This window comes from Protomyctophum bolini, assembly GCF_963924005.1.
Source record: "Protomyctophum bolini genome assembly, chromosome: 20".
In the NCBI taxonomy this organism is placed as follows: Eukaryota; Metazoa; Chordata; class Actinopteri; order Myctophiformes; family Myctophidae; genus Protomyctophum; species Protomyctophum bolini.
In genome coordinates, this window is record NC_137881.1 from 30,149,707 (window position 1) to 30,175,013 (window position 25,307).

Below are 25,307 nucleotides of genomic sequence, written 5' to 3' on the forward strand. Positions count from 1 at the left end.
ATTTTGACATGCTAAACTGTAAACTCTTTATAAAAAACATGCTCTTAGTCACTGTTATAGACGTGCTGAGGATTGGGTGTGTTACACAGACAGAACCTGACAAGATACGTCTGTGTATTCACCAGGTATACATTGTGTTGTTATTTCTTTGAAATCTGCATTGTATGTTATTGAGTGGTGCCAGTCTTAACATGAGACATGCCCATGCCGTGCTGATCGAGGATTGGGTGTGTTACACTAGACAGAACCTGACAAGGTTCTGGTGTGTATTTACCAGATTAAGCTGTCAACAAAGAGAGAAGTCGTCCGGAACTTCATTATTATTCCACAACACAACGCAGATCACACGTTATGTGCATGTGTCAAGGTTCAAGGTTCAAGGTTATCTTTATAACTCTCTAACTGTTAAAAGCATTCTCATTGTCATGATGCAATACCTTGAGAGTATACTTGTTGGAGTCTAACAAGTGCCGTCACTGAGGAAAACTGTAGGCTGCATTGGCCTTGGCTAATTATAATTGTTGTTTATAAAAGAGGACTTTGGCTTGCCCACATGTGGTGGTCCTTGTCTGAAAATAAACCCAAAAGGGAGTTTATTTGGATGAGTTTCGAAGACGAATATAGGCTCTGTTGAGCACAAAAAGCATCACAGAATAAGCGCGCAATGGAGCCGTGATTTGCGCACACAAACTCATTCGAGATGAGTATTATGATGAGAGGTGATCTCATTCATATTTTATATATATAAGTATACTTCATAGAATGTGTCATTGGAGCCTATGATTTTGCATCATCTGAATTTATTCTATTTGAAATGTTGGTTATTCGTTCGGAAAATCCACCCCTTCAAGTGCAATCATCTCTCTCTCTCTCCACCTGTGCTGTGCTGACATATGACATACTGGTATAATCAGATGGACAAGTTGTGACTTTGACAGACACACACACACACACACACAAACACACACACACACACACACACACACACACACACACACACACACACAATTCCGTGCGTGTTTAGGTTTCGGGGGGGATGGTGTTACCGTTTCGAGTGTGTTCCTCTTCGACGGAACCTGGGACGCAGTGCTCTTTACATGATATGGAATGCATCCTTCTAACAATTCAGGTCTTACCGGTAGCTATACCTACCAGATCAATCACCATCTTTAAAATATATATATATATCCCATGATTTTGCAACCCAGTTTTTTCACCCAGTGCCAATTATCTAATGTAATCCTGGGCCACCGAGTGGCGCGCTACGAGCTTGTAAGGTCTGCTATTTTTGAAAAATCGAAGAACGACTGACATAGAAACATAGCTTTTTCAGAAAACAGTCAGGATGTAGAATAGATGGAATAGAATCTGATCTCAGGTCAGAATGGGTTAAAGTAGTGACCGTTAAGGTCACGGGGTCACCACAATCGGTCCTCAATCAGAACATGAAGCGCAGCAAATCCCATGACAAGAGTAAGACGGACAGTGTTTTTCAATATGTGGACGAACGGATGGACGGGTTGGAAAGCTTGTGTAGGATACAGATAAGAAGTGTATGGGGGACTAATGTTTGGAATTGCCGAAAGTGGTCCGGTCCTATAATTATAAATCACTGGGGAACATGTAGGGAATAGGGATTGCATTGATTTTGTCTGCCTCCCACTATACCTATAGCTATAGTCTACTCTACTGTCACATGATAAAACTATGTATGTAATATGTTAGTTGATATGTCAGGCAGGCACAGTTTGACATACACGGTAATTATCTTCATTCCACTGTCAAATTCAAATATTGTGTTTGGTATGCACACGTGAGTGCGCGCGTGTGTGTGCGTGTGTGTGTGTGTGTGTGTGTGTGTGTGTGTGCGCGTGTGTGTGTGCGCGTGTGTGTGTATAAAAGCTGACAATGGATCTTACGTTCCCTCAGTAAACCATGAGTCTCTCTTCGACAGCAGTGGTGTTGCTGTTGCTCTGCGGAGCGCAGCATGGAGGAGCCCGACGGCCATCCAAGGAGGACCCCGACGACATCCAAGATCTTCCATCGCTTGACGTCCATAGTCGGGTCGAGGCGAGCTCCCTACAGAACGACTTTTATGGAACCGTCTTCACCGGCTATCACGTGAGGGACCGGGAATTCGCGAATGGAACTCATATCACGGTAAGTGCATTACCGTACTTGTTAGATTACGGTATAAGATTGTTTGTGAAATGAACCAATCTACGATCTCACATCGCATTCAGATGCGCCGTGAGATTGTAGATGTGATATTCCCGCGGTTTTTCTGAACATTTTGATTCTCTGCCCCGATTATACCCCATATCACAGACAGTGCAATAACTAACTCGCTTTAAAAAACGAAACAAAAATGAAAACAAAAGGTGCAAAACTATTAATAATAACCACAACAATTACACCGATTGACATCAATGTAATTTGCAATTCCCCAAAATGTAATCGATATTCTGTAATGTATGAAATATCTCACTTTTGTACCAGTTCCATGATTTATGTGGTTCATGCTTATATCATAATTAATTTGCTACAGCTACACATTTGACACACTTACATTCATTCTAGAAGCTTCTGTGTCCATATCCAACCTACTGTAAACAGAGACAGGATCAAAGTCATGTCTTTTGATTGATTGAAATATTCATTAACAGTTTGCAGAATCACAGTACATTTCAGGCACAAACTCAATACAAAGACTGTTGACTTGTGAGTGGACGACCCAATTAAGCATTGCACTTGTTTTACAAGAGCGGGTCCACCATGTTCAATTCATCAAGACGTTTAGAGACGTACACAAATAGACACTTCGATATAGTCAAGGAACGGAACAGGAATTCATCATCGTGTAGTGTATGACTTTTATGACTTTTATGTCATAACAATACTCTCATGATTCCAGGTGGATTTCCACTATAAGAACACCTTCAGCACATGCATGGGTGAGCGCACGTGGGCGTGCATCAGCAGCGACTGTGGCCGAGAGACCCGCCTGGAGGTGAACACGGTGCAGAGCAACGATGAGTATTGCACACGAGAGGGAATCATGACTCGACGGATTCCCATACGCTTGTTCCGTTTCGCGTAAGTGAAGAGATGCACTTTACTGTGTGTCATGACACGGCAAAAAAAAAGATTACACTTTAGATACCATTTTTTTTAAATGTTTTACACAGTATAGGTCACTTAACCCATTCTGACATGAGATCAGATTCAAAAAATGTCTTCTATACATCTTGACAGTTTTCTAGAAGTTATGTTTCTATGTCAGTCGTTTCTATGTCACCGTTTGGCATGGCCCTCTACCTAACTGCTATTTTTGGCAGAAGGAGAAGAAAAAAAAACAGACAAAAACAATACAGTACCAAGTCCTTTCAGGACTGCTTGGTAATAATACATGTAATAATAATAATATCATCTCCCACAGTTTACCAGGTGGTAACTGGATACCTGGCATTCTAAACACTATCACACCTATGATAGCTGTAATCGAGCCCAGGATCAGATCTGACACTGGGAAACCCAACAGGTCTCCTCCGATCACCATCCTACCTTTACTACGGTAACATAAACACTGCTGTTTTTTTAGACCAGAGACCAGAGTCTACAAATGTCTTCTAAATCTAAATCATGACAGTTTTCTGAAAAACCTATGTTGCTGTGTCAGTGGTGCTCAACCTTGAGTTAAAAACGTTCGCTGTGAAAGAACATATATTCAAAGATTTGCGCCACATTTTCCCAATTTTCCGAAAATGGCAGATATACAAGCTTGTAGCGTGGCACTCGGTGCCGCGCTATGAGCTTTTAGATCTGCTATTAGTGTAACACAATGCTTAAAACACCAAAAGGGTTTCCTTGTTTTGTTCAGTATTATACTTATTACTACATAAGTATACTTAATATTCTGTTTTGTTCTTATTTATAGTTATTACTTATTATTTAGCAGTAGAGGATTAGAGCCTCGTATACGGTTTTTGTTCTTTCCTGAAATGATTTAGATTTTTTGTTGTTGAAAAGATTAGATTTAGTTATTATTCATGTCATGTCTATGAATTGATTGCATGGCATGGGGAGTGTTTGACTGTACTCTGTTGCTGTTTTTTTTTACATTTATGTTCAATAAACTATTCACCTTTAACTATTTAACTTAAGGTTAAGATGTTGTCTTTTCACGGGGGAGACGTGATTAGCATAATACTGATTCCTATCTGATTTCTACATTATGCATACAATTTTTATGTGTTCAGATACTATGTATACTATTCAATTTTTTTCCAAGATAATTGGAAAATACATGAATATTTTCTTTATAATGTATATACTAATAAAGAGGTGGTAAAGACATGAATGATACATGTCTCTTTCTTCCATATCTCTCCTTGTCTCTCAGAGTTCCTTCTAACTGTAATAGAAACTACAAGCTGTTAACGTTTGACCCAGAAGGAGACTCGGTTAAATGTTATGGATCTCGTATTCCTTCTATGTTCTCGTTTTCAAAGGTGAGTCGAATGCTTTTAACCCATTCCGACCTGAGATCAGATTCTTAAAATGTCTTCTACACCCTGACAGTTTTCTGAAAAAGCCATGTTTCTGTGTCAGTCGTTTTTTTTTCAAAAATAGCAGACCTACAAGCTCGTATAGCTATGAGCTTGTAGATCTGCTATTTTTCAATAGCTAAAGCATAACATAAGGCTAACACACCAAAAGGGGTTCCCGTTCAGAATGGGTTCATCTGTAAATAAGAACATGGATCACATCACATCACGCTGATACACGCGAATACACATTTTATTCTAATTTAATTCTGACGCTAGATTTTAATTAAAATTGCATTTATTTTGTAGGCCTATACTAACGATAATCGGTCTGTGCTGCCTCTTCTTAGAAATGTGATCCATTATTTCTTGTGTTTTTTCTTTTTCTTCTTCGTTTTCCTTTTTTCTTTAACCTCTTCCTGTCCTGTGTGTCGTCCATTCTCCTTCAGGAATGCACTTTGGCATTTTCTAACACCAGCAGCAGTAACGAAGGCACCTACGTTCTCCAGTTGCATTGGAGGGACTATCCCGCCCAGGCTATCAATATGTCAGGCATATGGAGTGGAGCAGGCACCTGGGGAAATGAAAATTATTTACCAAGCTACTCTCTCAACGACCTACTGGCAGTCGTTGTTGTCAAAGGTATACATGACCCTACAACCCTCAGTTCAGTTCATAAAACAAAATCACACCCGTGTGAACTGAGTGGTGAAACTCCCCCCCCTCCTCCTCTCCTCTCTCTCTCTCTCTCTCTCTCTCTCTCATTAGCAGGCAACCGTGCAGAACTAATACTATCTCTCTCTTTCTCTGTTTCTGGCAAACAGCGCCCCCTACTGGTACTCAGTCATACTCGTGCTCATTAATACATACATACATAGGTTACAATGGATATATATATATATTCCCTCCTTTGTGGTCAGTGGATGGAGCAGTGCCCAGCTGTACAGAGGGAGAGTACATACCCAGGTTCCTGCATCCCACCCCGGCTAACGGAGCGATGCTCTACGCCCCCGTTGGTACGACACTGGAAATCAACATCAGCACAGAGGCGACACACGCCACGTGAGTAAAAAATAAATCACCTTCAACACAGAGTCCAATCCGTTCCGACGTTCAGATGTAAATAGTGATCTTTGATCGCATCGCACGCGACATATTACAGTTTCTGGCGAAAGCTATAAGACATCAATCAATCAATCTTTATTTGTCACATACATATTAAAAAAGTAGTATCTTTAAAATGCAGTGAAATGTATGTAGGTCAGCCCCATAGAAGTGAACAGTAATACAGGACAAGAGGACTAAAGCTAAAAATAAATCTACCATTTAAAAACTTCCAACCCTAAAAAGCAGACTATAATAAATAATTAAGTTAGACTACAATAATAAATAATGTCCATAGAGGTATTAAATGACATGTCCATGTGAAGGGAGAGGGGTTGTATGTGCGCACGTGCACTCAACTGCCCCTCTCCACGCTCAAGTGCGTGGGGGGTGACCCTGACATGTCTGCTCATGCTAACACAACAAGGGCTCCTCCCTCCTGTCACTGTGCGAGGCTGGGGCACCCAGATCATAATAGAGCAGGGTTCCCCCAATTCATTTTCCTCAAGGGCCATATTTCGACTAGGTTACCAGGCTGGGGGCCGAGTCCGCACGCGCGAGGTCGAGGTCGAGGCAAGACCCCATACCTGTCTATAGATATACTTCCGTAATGTTAACGAAGTCCACACCCACAACAACACCAGAGGGAGTGCAACGAACCATGTACAACCCAGATTCGGCACAAACAAGGGACTAAATTATTTTCACTCCTATGCCACCAAAATGTGGAACGCCCTACCAACAGTCATTAAGATATGTGAATCCCTTGACTCCTTCAAAACCGCTCTCAAAGGGCACCTACTACGGACGGCTGCAATTCGAAACTGGCCCCCGTAAAATCTGAATCCCTTTTCACCTCCTTTTATGACGAAATCCTGTTCTGTTCTTTGACTATATAATAGAAGTGTCTATTTGTACGTCTCTAAATGTTTTGATGAATTGAACATGGTGGACCCTCTTGTAAACAAGTGTAATGCTTAATTGGGTCGTCCACTCACAGTTAACAGTCTTTGTATTGAGTTTGTGCTTGAAATGTACTGTAATTCCGCAAACTGTTAATACATATTTCAATCAATCAATCAACGTTTCGGGTGAACTGAAGGCATAATTTAAGACTTTTGAACCTTGTTCTCTTTTCTCTTTGGGGGTGTTTGTATATAGGGTCTCTGAGCTGTTGTACAGTGGACCCCACAACGCAAGCGTCACGGGACCTGCAGTACAGGGACGGTTCGTCCTGAGATGGACACCGCCACAGTCGGAGGACGGAGATTATATCCCGATCTGCTTTGTAGCTCAGACCAACAGGTCAGCATCCATTTAAATGAACTGTCTGTCTGTCTGTCTCTGTGTCTCTGTCTCTGTCTCTGTCTCTGTCTCTGTCTCTCTCTGTCTCTGTCTCTGTCTCTGGGATTTCACTTTCCATAAACCTTTTGGTCATTTCATCATCTACTCAGGCTTATGTGAACACGCCCCAGACAGTTTTTAACCCATTCTGACCGGGAACCCGTTTTGGTGTTAGCATCATGTTATGCTTTAGCTATTGAAAAATAGCAGATCTACAAGCTCATAGCGCGCCACCGAGTGGCGCGCTATGAGCTTGTAGGTCTGCTATTTTTGGAAAATCGAAGAACGACTGACATTTTTTAGAATCTGATCTCAGGTCAGAATGGGTTAATCAGACCAGTGTGTGTCCAGTGGAAAACCTCGTATGAATCTGATCTCAGGTCAGAATGGGTTAAGGTGCTCGATTCAGTATTTAGATATTTGATTATTCATTTGAGCTGCCCCGCCCCCTTCCTATATACCAATCCGTTGTAAACTCCATTTTACATGATAAATCGAAAACACCCAGCCTTTTTTTTTCTTCTGGTGAATGATATTGTCCTAATACGTGAGGTGCCCATGTATTTTTTGTGTATTACCATATGCATGATTTATTTTTTTAAAGCATCAGTGAAAGAATAAGATTCCATAAAAAAAAGATCTAAATGATTATTACAAATAAATGAAAAGACTAAAAACACACAAAAAAAAGGATTTGTTTTTGAAGATGACTCTAAAATGGTTAAAATGGAAGTTGAATTCACAATGCGTTTGTATAGGAAGGGTGTGGGGCAGCTAAAATACTGAATCAAGCAACTTAAAAACTGTCTGGGGTGTTCACATGAGCCTGAGTATAGGCACCATTGGCTGGATCGAACCCCAAAGAACCTTACTCTAACACCACTAATAGGACAAACTGAAAATTCAAAGCAAAATTTTAGTATCAGTAACCAATGTATTAATTACGGTATTTTGCTTGCGCCATTTTGTTTGTACTTGGTGGCACAAGTCAACCTTATTGTGGGACACAATTCATTCCTTATAACAGACATGAAAACTCCTGTTTATTAAACGTGTCTGTTTTCTCTGCAGTTCGAGTCGTTTGACCCAGTCGGAGCCTCGCTGTGTCATTGTCAGTGTCGCAGTCGGTGGGTGAAACAACTACACCTGTTTATTACTGCTCCATGTTTCACTTTCCATCAGTGATATTATCTGATTTGAGGATATAGGCTCGAGTAAGTCGAGTTAAAATGTCCTCTCTTTATGATCTATCTCCACCTGCAGCGCCTACAACCGTGGCTCCTGCAACGGTGGCAGCTACAACCTACGCACCTACAACCATGGCAGTGGCACCTACAACCATGGCACCTACAACCAGACCTACAACCATGGCACCTACTACTACTGACGACCTCTCCGCGTCTCGTAAGTCTAATAAAATTATGATTTTCTTTCTTTTTCCGACCCCGTCCGTCCGCCTGGACCGATCGGCATGAAACGCAATACCTTTTCTCCGTATAAGTCATGCGATCATGAATTATATCTTCTCCGTTCCGATTCTTCTTCCAAAAGTCTGCGGGATCGAGTGCCCCCCCCCAGTTTCGCACAGAATTGCTGTGGCACCTCCCAACGTATACACACATTCACCTGTTGTTGTTTTGTTTTATATATAGTTTGCGGACTGGCTCCGATGAACAGCCACGGCAGGGATGATGACAGAATCGTCGGTCACGACGCCGTCCCCGGCAGCTGGCCTTGGCAGGTGAGCATACACCACCGTGCTTGGGGCCATTTCTGCGGAGGCTCCCTCATCAACAGAGAATGGGTGCTGTCCGCCGCCCACTGCGTTGCAAGGTGAGAAATGAATGTATTTCCCATTAGAGCTGGGACTCGATTAAAAAAATTAATCGGAGGCTTTGTATAGTTAATTAATCTAGATTAATCGCATTTTAATCGCATATCAATATTCAACCTGAGAACAGCGAGAAATATTTTTTTAAATGTTTTTTGGTATCCCAGTGAATCAATGAATAGTGACTACAGGATACCACTCATTTTCAACATTTTACTGTCATTAATATACCTGAAATACTAATAAAAAAGTCACCCCATTCTGTGTTGCCTAGAACTGGAGGTCTGAAAAAAAAATAGTAACAGTAACAAGTACATCTCAGTGACATCACAAAGCTGTACTTACTTCATATTGTTACTGTTTTTTGTCAGACCTCCAGTTCTAGGCAACACAAAATGGGGTGACTTTTTATTATTTCCAGTTTTCAGTACTATAGAAAAGCGCCCAGTGAGAAACGTTCCGCGGTGAAAAAAAAGGTGCGATTAATTTATCTGTAGTTAATCGCGATTAATTTTTCTGTAGTTAATTAATCTAAATTAATCGCAATTAGTCCCGGCCCTAATTTCCATATATCACCATATCGGTGTTCCTATATATATATGAACATCTACATCTATATATTCAAATATAAGTTGTGTGTGCGTGTGTCTTAAGTTATTATGCATGCCCGCACACCTCAGGTTGGACTGAGCTTACAATTTTGCATATAGTGCTGTTATGATCCGGTGAAGGTAATAATGGGGCAAGTGAAGGCTCAGTTCATGCCTCGCTATAAAAGCCACAAAAAGGCATGCACACACACTCTCTATGGTCTTTTTTTAGGAGTGTGTGTGCATGCCTTTTTGTGGCTTTTATAGCGAGGCATGAACTGAGCATTCACTTGCCCATTATTACCTTCACCAGATCATAACAGCACTATATGCAAATTGTAAGCTCAGTCCAACCTGAGGTGTGGGCATGCATGTGCGTGCGCGCGCTTGCGTGTTCATATATACACAACGCTTCTCAACATTTCATGTTTTTCCCAACCCCACTCCCCATTAGCTCCATTCACCCGCCGGACGTAATCATCTTCTTGGGTCGCCACACCCAAGGATCGACGAATCCCCACGAGGTGAGCAGGACGGTCGCGGGATGGACCGTCCACCACGACTACCACCACAGGACGCATGAGCATAATGACGACGTGAACGAAGAATACAACGACGTCGTTCTGCTGCGGCTCTCCAGCCCCGTCGCCTTCACGCCGTAAATCCGCCCCGTCTGTCTGGCGGCGTCGGACAGCACCTTCCACAGCGGGACCCCGAGCTGGGTGGCCGGCTGGGGGTGGACGCGCCATCACAACGGCGGTGCCGTTGGTGAGTCTAATTATTTTGGAACTTTTTGTCACTGACTAGAGGGGGGGACGGGGACGGGACGCAGATTCTGCTGGGAACGGACCCAAAAATTCGCCTGCACATGCGCTGTATTGCCCCCTGCAGAGTCACGCAAAAATGACTCCTCTTTTTAATGTCTCTTCCATTAGTTCCCCTGCCCTCTCCACAGATCCTTCAGGAAGCCGACGTGGCGGTCGTGGGAAACAACAGGTGTAACTGCTCCTATCATGACATCACAGACGACATGCTGTGCGCCGGTCTCAAGCGCAAGGGCATCTGCCAGGTGAGAGATTGTATTGTTTTCTACTGTCCATATCCATCAATCATTATCTCTCTCTCTCTCTCTCTCTCTCTCTCTCTCTCTCTCTCAATTCAATTCAACAGGCTTTATTGGCATGACGTTTTACAAGTGTTGCCAAAGCACAATCACAGATATTACAAACCACAACATAACATAATATCAATGACATGAAAAAATAAATTAAAATAATATAAAATAAAGCAGGTGGTGCAGAAAATAAAACATGGCATACTGTATGTGTGTCCTACTGGTTGTCCCTTTTCTTGTGACAGGAATTGACATATTTTGCAGCCAAAACTGCACATTCTTTCTGTTCCCCCAGAAGGACTGGTAATCTTTCCCTTTCTGTCATACTTCTGAATTCTGGGAAATTTGTTTCAAATTTCCTCTCTAATATTTGTGTAGTTTTTACTCTCTCTTTCTCTCTCTCTCTCTCAATAAAGTGAGAGAAAGAGAATGATAAAATGCATCATAAATCTCTCCTATTATATATCCAACAGTTTGACTCTGGTGGGGCATTGGTGAGCCAAATGCACATGCACCACGACCACGCCACCCACTGGGTCCAGTCTGGGGTCGTGAGCTTCGGCCCCGACTGTCCCCGGCCCAACTCCCCGGGAGTCTACGCTCGCGTGTCTCGCTTCCAGGAATGGATCAACCTCCAGGTCGCCGGCGTGGACCCGCCGGGCTTCGCCACGTTCACCTCCCCCGGCCACGACACCGACGATGAGGGCTATCGTTGTCCTCCACCGCCACCACCGCCGCCACCCAAACCATGCGAGAGTCTATTTTGTCGTGGCTCGAAAACCATCCGTCTCTCCTACTTCGCTTATGTCTTAACCCTCGCGCTGATTCTCTACTACAGCATGGCTGGTTTTGCATAAAGGGGGCTTTTCAAGTCGTGTTGCCCCGCATGGGAAACATCTCTTTACATTTACGTTTTACGTTTTTTTTTGCATGGCACCAGGCCTACACGTCATCAATGATGAGCTAAGATGCTAAGAGCTTTGTGTGCTGCTTAACCCATTCTGACCTGAGATCAGATTCATACGAGGTTTCCACTGGACACACACACTGGTCTGATTAACCCCATTCTGACCTGAGATCAGATTGTAAAAAATGTCAGTCGTTCTTCGATTTTTCAAAAATAGCAAGACCTACAAGCTCGTATAGCGTGCCACTCGGTGGCACGCTATTATCCCATTTCTAGCACCGTTGCTATAGGCAACACTTGCTTGCTTTTTTTTTTTTGATCAAAGTTTTTTATTACTTTTTCACACATGAAAATATTGCATAACATTTTTCGAACATTTTTTCCCCCTTTTTTCCCCCCCTCCCCTCCCCCCAGAGTTCACGCTCCGACAGAGCCACAACCCCGGTATCTTGCACCAAATGAAATAAAAGGCACATACAAATATACATAGACATAATAGAATAATAGAAGTATGCAAAGAAATAATAATAATAATAAAAATAAAATATATAAATATATATATAAAATAATAATAGTAAAATAAAATAAAACAATTACAGTAGGGTCAGTGTAACAAGTTAAGGATTGTTGATGTCAGCCGCGTTCATCCTCTCAATGTATGTTAAAAAAGGTTGCCAAATGGTGTAGAATTTTAAGGCACCGGCGTACCCTCTTGTGGAGTAGCGAATCTTTTCCAATGTCAGATGATGTAAAACATCATTAACCCAAGATTTAAAGGTTGGTGGTATTTTCTCCTTCCATTTAAATAGTATTTGCCGCCTAGCCAAAATAGATGCGAAGACTATCATAACACTTGCTTGCTTTTGATCGCTGATTTCTGGATATCACCGCCCGTCCACCAGCCATTATAAGCACACACAGTCTTTAAAACCTAGTTTTCTCCGAATGTATAGGCTGTTTGAGCACAGCGTGTATAGCATTGCTATTGACGCTTCTGGAGAGGAATTCAGATTCTTCTTTTTTTGATTTGTGGGGTCGGGAGAAACGTTATTTCAAAATAGAGCGATGTTTACGGTGGACGGTATACGTCGGACAGCGCCCAAGGTTTTGGTGGCGGATTATGAGTTTTTAACTGAGTGCGTATAACTATAACAGCATCAGCTGCGTGTAGTTTGATGTGATTGGTCTGCTTTCATATAGGGCAGCTGGGGTATTCAACTAGATTAGGTTCGGGGGCCACAACTGTAGAATGATTGTGTGTGTGTGTGTGTGTGTGGGGGGGGGGGAATACAGGTATATGCTACCTTAGAATAGATGTTGACCTATTTGACGGTGCATAAACATTATTGCCTTGACATTAGCGGCCGTTAACGAGCACCAGCTCGACGGACACACACACGCACGCACGCGCACACACACACACACACACACACACACACACACACACACACACACACACACACACACACACACACACACACACACACACACACACACATATCTTACTATCCACTTTTGTATTAACTCATTCTGGAACAAATCTATGTTGGCCTGTGCTGAACCATTGCTACTGCCATTTAGCTCTGTATGTACCCAAATGTGGGTGACATTTGCAATCTTAAAGCAAATAAAATAATATATTTCAACTAAATGTTTTTTGTTTCACTATTATTAATGTTATTTATGGTTACATTGTCATGTTTAAAATGCCTTAAAAGGGTGAAGTGACATGTTCTGTAAAATCAAAGTTAATGTAACTCTGAGAGCCTATAAATAACCTATAAAAGGGTTTGGTTCCTAATTATCATTAATTTAAGTAAACCAGTGGTTTATATATCCTTTGAATAGATAACCTCGAGCTTATTTAAATTTATTTTGTCTGTTTATTTTTCCAGTATTTTAACAGCATTTTATCCTATCCATATGTAATTGTAATGTTGATATTTTGTCAATAAAAAATGGAAAGAAAGAAAGAAATAATACCTGGTTGGCGTGGTTGCTTGCTTCTGGCAAAATCTGGCAACAACACTGTGACGTGTCCAACATGGCTGCCGCCATGAAGAGTTGAGCTAGAGCATAGAGTATATAACTCTATGAGCTAGAGCCGTTCATTCAACAACTAATGGATATTAACTCATATTTCTGCTATTAGAGCTGCTTTTTTTTAAGAATTCCATTTTTGCGACGAAATAAGAAAGGCTTAATTTATACAGGTATGTATTTAAAGCTCTCGCACGAACGCCAGACTGAATCTACTGTTAGTTAGCTTTTACCTAACGCCAAAGCCAATACATATATTTTATTATTAAACCTGCACATTGATTAATGCAGACATTTAAATTGAAGTGGAATTAAAAGGAATTTGGTGATGGTTACATCCAGCTTGTTATAAAGTTGAATATATTGCGGTGTATTAAACTGGTTTAGCTGTTTTCTTTAAATGTTTTAAATTTCATTCCAGTAATAGAGTATTTCTTCTTAATTAATATAACTTCTCCAGCCCAGTGGTGGAAAAAGTACTCAACTGTTTTACTTAAACATTAGCCCTGGTGGCTGGTACTGTGGTACACCATGATCTTGAATATTAATCCTGACAGTCATTAACTTCAACCTTTTTGAGTTTGTGCTTCAATCAATCAATGGTGCAACCGTAACTCCCTTACGGAGGTATGTGTGTGGGTGGGTCAGTGGCTGGCTGGGTGGGTGCGTCTGAACACGAAAACAGCATGGCTGTTTTTCACCACCTGTGCACAACCTAACACACACACACACACAAACACACACAGACATATTAACTGTATACAGTATATGGTGATTTCGGGTGTGCCAAACTGCCAGTACAGACACTGTTTCCATGTGAATCCTGAAATCCACGTGATTCTCATTGCTCTATTATAGCAGCTGTGTTTACTTTTGTATCGTTGCTGTCAGGGAGAGAAACCTAGCTTGTATCTCCATCATTTAAACGTGTATGTTTCCTTTTGTAAATAATGTCCTAATTCATCATACTGCAGCATTGTTGACACTTAGGGCCTCAGAGGCACTTGCCCGTTGGCGTTGGGCAAGTCATGTTCTACTTGCACAAAAAGGTCATGCCCACTTGCCCGAAAAGTAAATTGTTGAGGGGCACTATAGCCCCTCCAGTATATAGGCCTCTGGCCTACAGCTTTTGTCCCCACACGTCTCATATTTGCCATTGACAATGAAAGGAGAAATTGGGTCATATGTCCCTCAAATATGACTTAAATTTGTGGCAACACAAACATTAAATGCCATTGACAATGAAGGGAATATTTACGTTGTATGTAGATGAGCAAATCGGCTGACAATATAACCCTGGGTTAATCTGATTGCGACCAGATCGAGATACCTGATGTCATCAATATTGGCCAGCAACTCTACATCTGACCTCAAACCCTTGGTCCCTTAGATCTCCATATATGGAGCTGACCTGTTCTAACATAATAATGTTGATCCTTCCCATCCACCCTTCCTCTTTAATGTCTCCCTTTTGACTGGGCCCTCATCAAACAAAGGTTGGGCGACATGCCAATTTTTGTCAATCGCCCATCGTCTGTTCAAAAATCTTCCGATGGACATTATTATATTCGTGTTATAAAAGTAAAGTGAGAACAGCTCACTGCGGGTCGCAAAAAAAGCCAGATCTGCAAGCTCTCAAGGCCGTCGCATCCCGCCTGTTTTTGCAGAGCCATTCGCTACGCATTGAGAGCTTGTAGATCTTGTCTGTTGTGTCTCATCACGTCGGGTGGTGATGAGACACGAAACGAGCAGTGTGCATTCTGGTGTAACTGTATATTATTTAACTGGGTCCGGACTAGAGTGACAGACGTATAAACACAGCAACACGTAATGATAATAACTTTATGCAATAATAATAACCATTACAAGGGGAGGAGGAGTTTTAACTGGCGGCTGCTGGCCCAAATTGATTCGCATTTTGCTCACACTTGTACAGGCTACATTTGAAAAGATTTATTAAATCGCCCCGATAAATCGCCTAAGATATATTCATATCGTCACCCAACCCTACATCAAACCCTGTACGCTGAGTCAAGACACTGCTACCACCTTTTAGATATATGGATCTGACCTGTTCTGAGTTCTGACATTCCATATGTTGATATATGACCCTGTACCCAGGCGGATGTGTGCACGCCGCACGCGACCTCGCCCTCAGGCGTCTTAAGTGTAGCAACAGTGAAAACATTTTACATTCCACAGGCGCACAGACCATAAGATATAGTGCTCTGACTTCAGGCGTTTAGACAGACATCTTGTGTTGTATCCCCTCTCAAACAAGCAATTGCTTTAGCTTCAGGTTGCCCGGTCGAGCAAACTGAAAGCTACTGAAAGCTGAGAAGTAACACAGTTTTGGACATAAGAGGTTTTCCACCTGACGGCAACAATATTTTACTTACTTACTTGTGTTATCTATTTCAGGATCATCAATCTGTTATCAAACTGATTGGCTGTTTCAAATACGCAATGAAGGAAATACTGCTTGCTAGATGTTCTTTCATTTTGATATTAGATGTATGAGTTTAGTATATCGTGATCGACTGTTTAGAATGCACAGCCAAGGTCTAAAAGAAATATAATTGAACAGTCACCCGAGTCTGCATTTAAAAGAAGATCATTAGTGACCTTTAAGAGCGCTGTTTCTGTGCTATGTAAAGTAATTTAGGTTACTGGATTAGGAGGTCAAATGCGTAAAGTGTGATTACCTTTGAGGGTATTAAGCATGTTTACCTACATCCCATCTAAATGACTATTTGTGTTCATGCTATTGCCCTGGAGTATCTATCTCCTGTAATTGGGATCAATTTGGAGTTTTAGGATTCAATGGCTTTTAAATGTTGATTTGGTTCCTCCACTGTTTTCCATTTTAACCCATTCTGAACGGGAACCCTTTTTAGTGTTAACCATCATGTTATGCTTTAGCTATTGAAAAATAGCAGATCTACAAGCTCATAGCGCGCCACCGAGTGGCGCGCTAAGAGCTTGTAGGTCTGCTATTTTTGAAAAATCGAAGAACGACTGACATTTTTAGAATCTGATCTCAGGTCAGAATGGGTTCATCACACCAGTGTGTGTCCGCAGTGGAAACCTCGTATGAATCTGATCTCAGGTCAGAATGGGTTAATTAGGCCTATTTGTATCGTTCAGGCCTTGTGGAAATGTGATGTTTAATTTCACTATACATTGTTTCTCGTAAAAAAAAAAAATCGTTCCCCCTCTGTTGAGGTTTAGTTGTGTTGTAATCCACAAACTTCCAAGGCACTAATTCCATGTGTAATGCAATGCTGTACAATTAATAATGTTGTTTATTTTGCATTCTTTATATTTTATCTATGGTAGTTTAGTCTATCTGCTATTGTGTTTCTAGTTTCACCCACATATTGTAGGTTGCACTTGTATCTGTATCTGTATGCGTTTTATTTTATTCCCACCATTCTATTTGTGGTTCTATATTTTTCACCTGTTGTTTACAGTGGGTCTGAAGTAATTAGGTTTCTTGCATATAAGTCTGTCTCTTTCAACTTGCTTTGTACAAGGTAACCTTTCAGATTTTAGTTTTTCCCTATATGCTGGTATAATGTTGTATTCGTTTAGTCTGTTCTATTCTCTTAGGGTTAGGTTTAGTCATATTTTTTCTTAAAAGTGAAATAAGTACTTATTCATGTCACATCAAAGGCTTTAGTATTAAAGTGCTTATTGTAATTCCTTCATTCCAGACCAGTGTGTGGACTAGTCCAGTCTGCAGGTGAAGATCAGTTCTCCAGCCAGGACTGTTTCTATTAAGCAGGAACCTGAAGAGTGAAGACCATGGATCTCAGTAAGTTTAAAGCACTCCCCATACTTATTGTATTGTAAAAGTGGGCCGGTGCTGTAAAGATGAATTATTAACAGTGTGCAAAACCATACCTATATTAAAATGTTTATAGAGTCAGTATACGTAAAAAAAATAAAATATGAAAAAGCTACTACTGTGGAAAGGTTACAACCTATAATCCATCCTCAACCGCTTATCTGTAGTCGGGTCGCGGGGGCAACAGCTCCACCAGAGAGCTCCAGGCTTCCCTCTCCAGAGCAACATTAGTAACTTCCTACTGGGGGATCCCGAGGTGTTCCAAGTAGAGGTCTTCGGATAAGCCCGAGAAGATCCAAAATTACTCGAGGACTGTTCTGAATCTGACATTACTGAAGACAGTGATGATTGGGACGAGACTAGGGGGAGATCAATCCGCTTTAAGCACACGGAAATCACAAAACACACACAATGTGGGAGGACAGCGCTGCAGCAAGCTGCCCCAAGACCTGAAATCATCAAAACAAATTCACTCCATGAGGAGTCACAAAGCAAAGAAAGGTTTTAGCTGTACAGAGTGTGGCAAAGTGTGTAATCGAAAGGGAAACCTAAAAACGCACATGAGGACTCATACAGGGCGAAAAGCCCTTTTTGTGTACAGTTTGTGGTACAGGCTTTACTCAAACGGGTAGTCCAAAAACACACATGACCGCTCATACAGGCGAAAGGCCATTTTCTTGTACAGTATGTGGAAAAGGCTGTGTTAACACAAGTCAACTAAAAACGCACATGAGAACTCATACAGGTGTAAAGCCCTTTTCTTGTACAGTATGTGGTAAAGGTTGTGCTAGCACAAGTCATCTAAAAACACACATGATGACTCATACAGGTGAAAAGCCCTTTTCTTCTGCACTTTGTGGTAAAAGCTTTGCTGAAACGGGTAGTCTGAAAACACACACAACGACTCATACAGGTGAAAAGCGCTTTTCTTGTACATTCTGTGGTAAAGGCTTCACTGATATAAAAACACACAAGAGAACACATACAGGTGAAAAGCCATTTTCTTGTACAGTTTATAGTAAAGGCTGTGTTAACACAAGTCATCTAAAAACACACATGAGGACTCATACAGGCGAAAAGCCCTTTTCTTGTACAGTCTGTGGTAAAGGCTGTGCTGAAAGGTCTACATTAAAAAGACACATGAGTACTCGTACAAAGGAAAAGCCTTTAGTTTAAGTTAGTCACACACAGACGCATATGATCATTCAGTCTAATCCAGGATGACAATCACAAGGATACTAATGCAGAGGAATCACATAATCTGACAATATTAACACAACTGAATATAATAAACATTTACACTAAGCGCCCTAGCATTTATTGAAAAATCACACCCGTGTGAACTGAGTGGTGCAACTCCCCTCTCCCCTTTTTTCCCAGTCGAGCTCTTATTTTGAAAAGCCACATTTCCAGACTACCGGAAGTAGCACTATCCTAGTAAGTTTAACAGGTCTCTTTCAACTGTTGTTTACAAATTGGGTCTGATGCCGGAGCACTGGAGGGCTCCTCATCTCCGGCTCTGTGCCATCAAAGAAACGTTGTTTTGAACCAAAAATGCCATCTGGGACAAGGAGTAGGAGATACAGGCGATTGAAAGAAACGGATAGAATGGATTATTATGGTGCCGATTGATCTACAGCAATGGCGTTAAGCGTAGTATAAAATAATAGGCTTCAATTGACCTAGATCTACGGCAATGGCGCTGAAAGAATTAGTTTCTTGTGTTTGGACATTTGTTTTATCTTCAGCTCTTAGGTTATTAGTAGAACAATACGAGCATCAGTGTTTGTCCATATTGTTCAGGGTTAAAAAGTCATGTTTATTATGTTGTTAAATTAACATGCAATGCAATAATTATTGCAAATGGTAAAGTATTGAAGCGGCTGGGTTTGTGTTTAACTGTTCACTGTGTGTTGACATGTGTGTTGTTTGTATTGTTAAATAATCATAGTACATATTTGGTAGATGCCCAGAGACAGTTGAGTTAGTTTGTTATATTTATTAATATTATACTTATTTACATTCTACAGTCTTCATTGAGGTGTTTTTTCTGAACTCAAATAAACCATTTTTTATCTGAGAAAGGGTTAGGGAAATATTGATAATGTTTTCGTTCGCTTGGTTTACTAAAGGTTTCAACACTACAGGTCCTCTATGTGTGCTTTATGATTACAGAAATGTTTTACAGACTGGGGCACGGTGGCACAGTTGGTAGTGCTGTCACCTCACAGCTAGAAGGTCCAGAGTTCGATTCCCGCTCGGGACGCTGTGGGTGCTGGCGGCGTGTTTCCTCCTCTGCGTCATCAGTGCCCATACCCGAAGGCGGGGTTGGCGAAAGGGCCTTTCTGTGTGGAGTTTGCATGTTCTCCCCGTGTCCCCTATAGGGTAGGTACCCTCACAAAAAACATGCAGTAATCCTGGTCACTAAACTGCCTCCCCCTGGCCAGCCGGGGCGCCTGATGGAGGGGAAAGGAACTGGTTGGAATAACGTGTTCCTTCCACGCGCTACGTCCAACCAGGGAAACTCCCCCCCTGTCAGGTGTAAAGGAGCAACTTGGATACTCGGGCATGAAGCATGAGTTCAAGTCCGTTGCTCTCCCCTTGTCCCCCATATAGGTTGGTGGAGGGTGTGTCCAGCCCAGGATCACATTAGATGATTGACACAGGGGTGAAAAATGGGTTACAAAATTGCGGGATAAAAAATAAATGTTTTACAGACTGTCTACCTTGTGCTTAGGGATGTTGCTTCCGATCCGATCCCGATGTGAATTAACTCAGTTTAATCCACTGATCCTCAGCCATTTTAATTTCAAGGACCCCCACATTAAATGTTTATGAATTAGGATATGGGGTGACAGGTCCTAGGCCATTTCATTATGATTTTCATCTCTGCACTGGGACCCCATGTTACAGACATATATTTTGTTATTTAAAGCTGTGATTATTTATTTAAGAAGCACTGTTCTGAACCAATGTTTAAGCTAAAATATTGATGACCGGGGACTTAAAATCATTGTTTTAATTGATGGCCTTCATGCCCTGGCACTTGGCCTTGTGCCCTCAAAAGGTTGACCACACTAAAGGCCAAGTGGCCCTACCCCTAAAAGGATGAAATTCCAGGCCTTTGATTGATTGATTGAAATATTTATTAACAGTAGAATTACAGTACATTTCAAGCACAAACTCAATACAGAGACAGGACAGGACTGGTTGGAATCAGACTGAAGTTTTCCCTGCAATGACACAGTCTGAGCACAGGAGGGCAGTGTTGTCATTTTAAACCACGTTTTGAACCAACTTGATTTTTTCTTTGCATTTTCAATCATGTCTCAGTCTGTCTGTCTGTCTGTCTGTCTGTCATACACATCAACACTGAATTGAACAAAAATGAATGAACACATGTGCATAAATGAGCATTATACACGTGTATGTTTCGTATTATTAATCTGAATCTGCAAAGTAAATAAAGTAACTAAGTAACTCATTTCACACTAGACAGTGTTCCCCCAGTGACCCCCCCAGCCAGTGCCCCCCCACCCCAGACAGTGTCCCCCAGTGACCCCCCCCAGACAGTGTTCCCCAGTGTCCCCGCAGACAGTGACTACCAACAGACAGTGTCCCTGCAGACAGTGTGTCCCCCAGTGTCCCCACGCAGACAGTGACTCCCCGCAGACAGTATTCCTCCAGTGTCCCCCCCCCCCAGTGTCCCCGCAGACAGTGTCTCCCACAGACAGTGTCCCTGCAGACAGTGTTTCTCCAGTGTCCCCCCCCCCAGTGTCCCCGCAGACAGTGTTCCCCAGTGTCCCTGCAGACAGTGTCTCCCCACAAACAGTGTCCCTGCAGACAGTGTTCCTCCAGTGTCCCCCCCCCCAGTGTCCCCGCAGACAGTGTTCCCCAGTGTCCCCCCCAGTGTCCCCGCAGACAGTGTTCCCCAGTGTCCCTGCAGACAGTGTCTCCCCACAGACAGTGTCCCTGCAGACAGTGTTCCTCCAGTGTCCCCCCCCCAGTGTCCCCGCAGACAGTGTTCCCCAGTGTGTCCCCCAGTGTCCCCGCAGACAGTGTTCCCCAGTGTCCCCGCAGACAGTGTTCCCCAGTGTCCCCCCCCCAGTGTCCCCGCAGACAGTGTTCCCCAGTGTCCCCGCAGACAGTGTCCCAGTGGGGCAGCGGTGGCCGAACGGTTTGATATCGGAAGGTCGCTAGTTCGTAGTACCGGCACGTTAAAATTACCACCGCTGAAGTGCCCTTGAACAAGGCATTGAACCCCCCTACCATGAAATGTTCTATGAGCATGAGGGCCTGGCTGTAAAGAAGTTGAGCTTAGTCCAGTTACCCTGGGGTAAACATAGTACCTTTCTTTCTTTCTTTCCCCCCCACTCAGTGTCTTTTATTGTATTATTATTGTCATTGTCGTAACACAGTACTTTGTGGAACGCACAAACTTGCATTTCACTTACTGTCTTGAGTAATTAAGTAAATGTATTTAGTTACTTTCCACCACTGATTGGCTACTGTCAGTCTCTGTCTTTTTATGTCTGTTTCCTGTGCGTTTTATTGAGCTCTAAATTAAATTGCCCTCGTAGACGGGTAACAAAGTTGTTATTGTGTTGTATAATTAACAGACAAACTGCTGCTTCCTCGGATATATAGGCCCTTAAGGCTCCATTTAACTCTCCATTGTTTTCAGTGTCTGTTTGGAGGTAGTACAACATTTCAACATGTTTTCAAAGAAATCTCAGATGCCATCATAAGGCCCGCCAAAATATTTCTTTTGTCGACGGAATAGACTAGATTTAGTGGACTAAAGTTTCATGAACACTAACACATTTCAGATGACTAAAATATAACTAAAACTAGATTACATGATTTTATTCAAAAGACTATGACTAAAACTTAATCAAAATGTGCTGTCTAAATCAACACCGCACCTGACTCCGTGCGACATGTATATGGTGTCGTTTTTTTGTTTTGTTTTGTTTTCATAGTATCTGTATGTTTTGACCTGTATTTAGAACTTGTGTGTTGTCTTTGTCTTTTTAATCCACTGAGTTTGAGAGTAATAGTAATGACAACAAAGACTTTCTGTTTTCTGGTTGCTCAGAGTTCAGACACCCAGACCCCTTTTCCACCGGTTGGAACCGGTTCAGTTCTTTTTGGTTTTTAGTCCATGAGCCAGAGGTCCAAAATTGGTGGGCAAACTATACCCTATATTAAATTGTTTATAGGATCAATACAAGTAAATTAATACATGATAACCCTTCCACAGTAGTAGCTTTTTCATATTTTCCTACATAATGCCTCATTTGCACATTTTAAAATGTAAAATTTGTAATACAATAAATCATTGTCTTCGTGTAAGTACTCAATTTGGGGAAGTTTCATGGTGATAACAATCTAATATAGGTATGGTTTTGCTATACTCTATTCATAATTAACGTTTCAATTTTGGAGCTCTGGCTCATGTGGACTAAAAAACCAAAAAGAACTGAACCGGTTCCAACCGGTGGAAAAGGGGCCCCAGTGGCGACTGCATGGTCTGATCTGAAACACTTTTAGTATCTCCATTAGACTCTTGGACTCTCTTCGATATGTGACCTAAAAAAACTGTATAATAGCTCTTGGACAATTTCGGAATGCACATAGACATTTAAACCTCGTATATATATATCCATTTACCGGGGTCCCACAAGGCTCTACGCTTGGTTCCCTCCTATTTTCCTTCCACAGCAAAATCTCCACGATGAAAATAGTCAATCTTCAAGAAGTGTATAGTGGAGTCAATTTACACACATTATCTAGTGGTGTAAAAATGTATGTTTCAATAGAATCACATGCTCAAGATACTGGAAAATGTAATTACCATAGTACGATGCTGAAGTAAATGTACTTATAGTGTACAAGATGTCATGACTTGTCTGCCACTAGTGATGTCATTCAGGAATGTCATGGGCTACTTACTGTCAATGTGGACTTGGAATGTTGAGTGTGTGTGTGTGTGTGTGTGTGTGTGTGTGTGTGTGTGTGTGTGTTGCAGTGCGATCCGACACACACTTTATTTGTGTGCCCAGGAGGGACGTCGCTGACTATTGCGTTGCCATACGCATGCTGTTCTGTGCTGCCATTACAGCCGAACGCGCCTGTGCGTGGAATTTACTTTTCGAGTACAGTGCGTTTGGAAATATCCAATGTATTTCAATGATACCGGTTTCACCAGACGCATGGATAGTGCGAGCCCGGGCCGGATACCCGAGCACACGTTTGTCTCCCGAATGGAGACAGTGGAGCAAATCTGCACGCATCCACAGATCTGGTGTATAGCCAGGAACATTTCGCACACACATTATTTTTTTACGGACTGCACCACACGTTAATCGGAGCGAAAGAAAATTATTATTATGAGGATCGGCTTGGCACATTTTGTGGCCCCCCCCCCTCGGTCTTAGAGTATATATGAATAGAGACGGCACCCGGAAGAAACCCTGAGGCGAAATGGACATAGTGGCCGAATTTGGTATTGCAGCGTGGGCCCCAAACACATGATCCTGGTCCGTTGACTATCATTGTGCACGTCGTTCACGATGACACGTGAACACGCTGTTTCATACGTGAACGCGTGCAAATGATGGCAGCGCGTTCATGTGTTTGGGGGCAAATCCATCCCAGAATGCACTCTGTTCCTATACCCGGAAGGAGGAGTGAAATTGCCTCATGCGCTTTTGAGCAACTTAATGCAATTGGATGGAAGGAGAACTCGGGTGCCATCTCTATTCATATATACTCTAAGCCCTCGGTGTGTTGCTCTATACGCAAAGTGCGTATACTGCATGCATACGCGTATGCCTGGTGACGGTACTGCACTGTGCATTTTCCGTGCCGGGCTGGTTGTGTTGTTTTTTTTCTCTGTAAATGTTGTGTGTACTGTCCACTCAATCCACTCCTATATTCAGTCGGGCCAGCCCAGTGCATCACGAAAAGGGAAACCACGGAGCTGGGTTGAAAACACACGGACGGGTATAGGGTCGGTCGGTGACGTATCGCGGCCACACGGCACGGGCGTATAGGCGGCGCTTCTGCATGCCTCACGGTCTATATGACTTGCTTAACTGAACTGGGCACGAATTGTTTGCTCGCGCAACTTGTTTATACCGGCTCAAATGTACATATGATTGCCTGTAAATTCCATCACGGCGAATAATCTGTGTGCAGCACACATGAAAGTAGAGGATGTTAGACACACACACACACACACACACACCTATAGGCTACCCAGGGACATACTTACTTGTCCAATTACAGAGCATTTATGATCTGACTGTGTCAGGACAATTGTCCAATTACAGACCAGCTCATAATTATGTCTGTCACTCAGCCGGTACAGTCACACTGTACTAATGACATGCAGCTTTAACACATGTCATTACACACGCACATATACACACACACATGCACACACCACCACAAAGTGTTTATCTGTAGTTTGTAATTTCATACAGTAGGCCTATACATGCATGGCTTACTTAAGTTACTTCGTGTGTCACACACACACACACACACACACACACACACACACACGCTTGTGCGGGTCTCTCCCATCACTTCACAGCCTTTGACCTCGCCTCGTTCATCTGTTATCTTCCTGACTTCCTCCAATTCTCCCTCTTTCTCTCTCTCTCTCTCTCTCTCTCTCTCTCTCTCTCTCTCTCTCTCTCTCTCTCTCTCTCTCCCTCACGAGCTCTATCTGCGTAACGGTCTGTCCGGAGAGGAGGAACAGTAACACACTCGCTCGGTACCAGCTAACGTTTCCTCCGTTTGTTTGTATACCGTCAGCAACAGCTCGTGGAATATCGAGAGATTTTTCAACGGCGCACGGTGCGCGCAGACTTATAGGCGCGTGGAACGGCACGCGCACCGACAGGACTCTTTTTTTAAAGAAGAGAAGAAAACTTTTATTTTCCGTTTCTTTCTTGTTGCATAGCCGCCTAT

General features: G+C 42.4%; 1 protein-coding gene across 1 annotated transcript; it reads left to right on the forward strand.

Annotated features, from left to right (window-relative positions):
• Nucleotides 1–1,935: 1,935 nt before the first annotated feature.
• On the forward strand, nt 1,936–11,387 carry LOC308335317 (uncharacterized protein; the record flags this gene model as incomplete). The annotated part of the gene is made up of 13 exons (XM_080792335.1): nt 1,936–2,160; nt 2,915–3,096; nt 3,440–3,574; nt 4,403–4,511; nt 4,997–5,189; nt 5,468–5,609; nt 6,813–6,956; nt 8,067–8,122; nt 8,259–8,399; nt 8,648–8,828; nt 9,871–10,075; nt 10,372–10,485; nt 10,953–11,387. The coding sequence occupies 13 exons, from the start codon at nt 1,936–1,938 to the stop codon at nt 11,385–11,387; spliced, it is 2,262 nt and encodes a 753-aa protein (XP_080648461.1).
• Between the last annotated feature and the right edge of the window lie 13,920 nt (nt 11,388–25,307).